We start from the raw sequence: 5,506 nt of genomic DNA on the forward strand, positions 1-5,506 counted from the left end.
ATTAAAATTGCTCATGTGCATTAATTGATCAGCAAATAAACTCTTCATCTAAGATATTACTTTGACATACCTACCATCTACCTTTTCCTTTGGTTTTAAACATAAATGCAGTTTTATATATTTTTGATATTCATCTCACTTCAGTAGTTACTGACAACTTTCATCATTCTACCATCAACACTTTCTAATGTTCAAAGCTAATGCAAATTTTGGTAGCTAAGCAAAAGTAAGTCCATCTGCTGAAAAATCTGTCACATTTGCATTAGCCTTGGCTTTCCTACTGTATACAATTCATTGAGTTTCAAGATGCTCCTCCCCTACGAAGTAAATCTAGTCTTGAGTTCTCCACACAGTATAAAAGTATAATAAATAATAAATTTCAAGGACCATGCCCAGTTACTTAAAATGATACAACCTGCAAATTCTACAGAAGAATAGCAGTGAAAAACGGATTCTATCCCTTAATTACCCTGTTTGCATTTACAGAACATATGGTAATTTTGCTGAATCTGAGAGAGCACATCCTAATACATAAAGAAAACCAAGATAAACATTAAGCTTAGCTGTCCACTTTGGTATAGGTCCTTTACTGACTGTTCTGAAGTGTCTTTCCAATCTGAATGCTTCAGGAATTGTAATCAGTGGTAGAAATAGTAAAGGTGAATATTTCATACCCCAAACAGCAAAAATTGTGTATGGAGTGAAGAGGAAAATAGCATACAAAACTTCAGATGCTGTTGAGCCAATGAGAATAGCCAATGTGACAATTCCAGCTCGCTGGTCAGATTCTAGATCTCTCGTGTTATTTGAATGAAGAATTGCCTCTGTGTTTAATGCCAGAGGTACAGCATATAGTATTGTGCCCCATTGAACATGTCCAGCCTGAACCATGTATGAAAAGAGGACAGTCATAGGACCAAAGAGAATAAGAATCAACACATCTCCTAAAGCAATATATTTAAAACCAACACCACCAGTATATAAAAATGAGCTTGACAAACCTCCAAAGTACACAAGTGCTAGATGTTCTAAACGAGCATTAGTCACCATTGTCAAGATCACAAATCCTCCACACCCTACAGAATAAAGAATCACACCAAGAGTTACAATTTCATCTTTTGAGAGCAGCTGATCCACTAAAGTCCGGTCATCACTTTTTTTGCTATCTATTCCCTTCACGTAATCAAAATAAGTATTGACCACATTGCCTGCAGCATGAACAGACAAAGCTGTAAGTGCAGTTGTGATAAGTCCAACAACACTAAACTCTCCAGTTGCTTTATGAGCCAATGTGCATCCCAGCAGCACTGGCATTAAAGAGGCGCTAAATGACCATGGACGTAAAGCAGACACGTAGGCAGACAACTTCATTAAGGGTGAGCCTCGCCGCTCTTTCTTGTTAGTTACAGTTTGGTCATTCATGTCTGTCATTTTTCAAGACCTGCAATATAGAAATGAAAAGAATAATAATATTCTAACAACACTGATGCAATTAATTTCATTAAGCTATGACAAAGAAATAATAAAATTTAGTTTGCTGTTTTTATTGCTGGTTAATAAACTCTTGAAATGCTCCATTATACTTAAAGTTATCAAGTACAATAATATGAATGAGAAAAGACAGGAAATGAATTACAGTTATAGCAACACTATCATCAGTAAAAACAGTATGATAACAGATACTGAAGAATTATCATCATCATATACATATAAATTATTAATGCTTTACAACTAATACTAATGAATAATATCAATAACTATTACATCAACAATAGTAATCATACTATAACTAAGGTTTACCCAAATATTAGCGTTATACAACTAATGTTCGAAGTATGGTTGCCTCTTATTTTATGCACACTTTTACCCCTGCTTTCTTATACAAAATAATGGGCAACTGTAATGCAACTAGTGCCCGAGTGAAAAGGACCTTTATGCCATGACTATAAAGGCTGATCTATATTTTGTATGCTATATGGGTATACAGCTCCAATGACACTAGTTCTCAAGCTACAGCTTTCCAAAGTCAGATGACTACTTAATTTTTCAAGACTTATTGAAAAACAATAATAATATTGTACTGAATCAGAGACAAGGGGGAAAAAACACTGAAAATGCATCATAAATTTTTATCTAATGCAGGTAACCTTGCTACCCTTTGGGTACTGGTTGCAGCATCTATTGAGTTTACAGCCTGAAGTAATCTATATCAACATGCATACATTCTTACCTGAAGTAGAATTAACCATGTACAATCCATCAGGATGTAATATCAAAAAGATAATTTCTTTTTACATAGCCATATCCTGATTTACAATGAGACATCCAGATTGAAAACAAGCTAACCCATGCTTCATACACAGGCAAAGACAAATAATCCCCCAAGTGTTCTGGCAAGATAGAGCTTGTAAACATTACTGGTAACTTATCGTCAAAGAATGTGGCACTTTTCAACAAGTCACCTAAGTGCAAATTAAAATTTGCAGTATACCCATATGCAGCAGCCAAAAAACCTCTGGTATGCATCAATCAATATTTCCCTAGTGCAGTTGAAATTTATTAAGTTTGTCTTCCAGTTATGCAAAATTGAAAGCTTTCACAAAGAATTCAACAATCTCAATTTAACCTATACTTAGATTTTGTGTATGTTATTGTAGATAGTACAGAAGTAATAGAGTCTTCTGACTTTCATCATGCTACTGCTAATCATGCATTTCTTTACCAATAACACACTTTCATGTACATGTGGCCTCTAAGAGAAACACTTGCACCATCCCAAATACACAAATATTGCAAATGCATACAGACTCTACTATATAGGAAGAGATGGGTATCTATTTTACTCATTAGTTGTACATGCATCAAATGGTTATCATCTCAGCAATATGGTAACAGGTGATGGATGGCAAGCAATAATTCAAGCATTCACACCAGTTCTGCTACTCCCTGTGATGTAAATAGATCAGGCAATTTTGTTCCTCATTATCTGGGTACAGTTTACCAGTGATGCATATACATCATTAATTTTGCATATGATATGAAAACTTATTAGTAGTTCATTTTGGATATAAAATATCATGTGCAATCAGTAGTTGTATGTTGTACCTAATTTTTTTATATTTTACCAACTTGCTTCTTCCTCACTCTAGTAACCAATCAGCAACATTTGGCACTTTTTGAGTAGCTGTCTAGTGTCTACTGGCAAAAATCAGCGTTTTGGTATGCACCAGATTTGGGAGGGAAATACTGCCTCAATTGTACATACCAATTATTGAAGGGGAGTATAACAGAAATGAGGCCTATGTTAAAGAGTGGCCATGAACACATAACCAAAACACATAACCAAAACGTAACAGGCATGGCATGTACATACATGCTATGCCCACTGTGAGTTTATTTTATTAATTTTTTTACAGATAGATGGCTACGCTTGTACTAAGTCACTAATTGTGAGTACTACTTATCTCACCTATTTACCTTTCTCCTTGATTTATGAAAATATTTCACTACTAATGTCAAACAACATTATAGTAATTATAATATCTAAAATAAAAATAACACCATCAATATTGATCGCATAAATAAAAAATAAAAATTCCCGCAAATTCATGGAAAGGTAAAATTAGGTAAGGTCACAAGGTCCAGTAACTGACTTCTTTGTGGCTAAACACTAGCAGAGCCATCTATGTATAGTGACATTTCACAAAAAAATCTAAATTGAGCATGCCATTTTCCCAGAGACATTGGGTTAACACTAGCAGGTATTTAAATCAATATACACAAAGTAAAGGTGGGGCCACAATTGCTTATCAAATTCCATCGCAATCTCAATCTCAATCTTAATGGTGATACCGCATAGGGCACTAAGAATTTGCAAATATCACGCTTAAACTATACCGTTCCCTCCTCTGCTAATTCCATCGGCGCACATCTTACCCATGCTTCATACACAAGCAAAGGCCATGTGTTCTGGCAAGATAAAGATTGTAAACATTACTGGTAATTCATCATCAAATAAGGAACCAGTATATGCTCTACCTTGCCAAATCACAAACTCTGGCAGCTGTGGTATTGTTTGCTGTGGCCCTATGCACACAATAATTAAACACCTGTCTGTTACTTTCTGTGGAATTCAAGCAAAGCCTTATGTGTGTACTAAACTCTTTATATAGCAAGTGTACAATACTTAAGTCTGGCTCACAGAAGTGGACTGAACCTAGAGTTTTGATCATGTGCTCAACAAATATAAGAACTCTTAGAAGTCTGAAAATATTCCCATATCACTGTCAAGTGACATGGGGGATACTATATAAAAACTGTCACAAACCATCACCATTACCTACATGCAAGATCACCCAAGCAAACAAACACGGCGAACTAAACTACCAATCCTTGTATCACGTCCACTGCAAGTCCTCACCTGTTATAACAATGTCATTATCATACAATGTGAGTAAGGGCTCGGGGATATAGCGAGGGGCCGTCACCTGCTGCTGCTGCGAGGGCGTCTTCGGAGGTAAACAGAGGTCGCGTCCGGGTTCCTCCTCGACGCCGATCTCACGGAGGCGGGAGGCAGAGGCAATGCGGGGATCAGGGAGGGAGGTGCAGATGATAAAGAGAGGAAGTGGTGATAATGGTCATAAAGGGTGGAAGTGATGATCATGATGCTAAAGAATGGAAGTTATGAGAATGATGATGATAAAGCATGGAAGCGATGAGAATGATAGAGAATGGAGGCGATGATAAAAGTGGGAGTGATGAGAATGATGATAAGAACGGGTGATGATGATGATGATAACGAAGGAAGAGATGGTGATGATGAAGGAAGGAGATGATGATGATGATGGTGAAGAATCAGAAGTGATGAAAACAATGATAAATAAAGGAAATAATATAAAATGATGATGGATATTGGGAGTGATAATATGATTATTAATACAGGAAAATATATCATTGAATGATAGATATTAGGAGTGGTGATGATGATGATGATGATAAATACAGAGAACGATGATACTAAAGATAATGAATGATGGTGATGATAACATTCTTGTTATCATAGTCATATCATTATCATTCCCATTGTTAGGAACATCAGAATCTCTTTTACTTTCTTAGCATTTAGTAAGTAGCATTAACAAAATACAATTATGGCTTTGTTGTACAATATCTAGTCTTATTTTCCTTAATATTTCATTATCATTAGTATATGTATTACCCTTAATATCACTGTTAATATTACTGTTATTATTAATATACCATCATCCTTATCATCACCATTATTATTATTATTATTGTTATCATCATCATCATCATCATCATTATCATTATCACCAATGATATCGTTATTGTTATAACTATCATTATCATTATTATTATTATCGTTATCATTATGTTACTATTATCCACATAATCATCATTATTACTATCGTTGTTACTATTATCATTAATATTATTAATGTGATAGTTATTATTACTGTTATTGTTATTATCATTATTGTTGTTA

At 34.9% G+C, this 5,506-nt stretch overlaps 1 protein-coding gene across 1 annotated transcript in view; it reads right to left on the reverse strand.

The window, feature by feature from the left end:
• Positions 1–4,777, reverse strand: part of LOC125032526 (ubiA prenyltransferase domain-containing protein 1 homolog) — a 5,820-nt gene extending 1,043 nt beyond the window's left edge. The window contains exons 1-2 of the mRNA XM_047623699.1: positions 4,421–4,777; positions 1–1,441 (exon numbers count right to left, since the gene is read on the reverse strand). The exon at positions 1–1,441 is cut by the window's left edge and continues 1,043 nt beyond it. Of these exons, the coding sequence (XP_047479655.1) occupies positions 481–1,431 (951 nt within the window). The 5' untranslated portion in view covers positions 1,432–1,441; positions 4,421–4,777 and the 3' untranslated portion in view covers positions 1–480. The remainder of the gene's footprint in view (positions 1,442–4,420) is intronic.
• Between the last annotated feature and the right edge of the window lie 729 nt (positions 4,778–5,506).

This window comes from Penaeus chinensis, chromosome 14 (genome assembly GCF_019202785.1).
Source record: "Penaeus chinensis breed Huanghai No. 1 chromosome 14, ASM1920278v2, whole genome shotgun sequence".
NCBI lineage: Eukaryota > Metazoa > Arthropoda > Malacostraca > Decapoda > Penaeidae > Penaeus > Penaeus chinensis.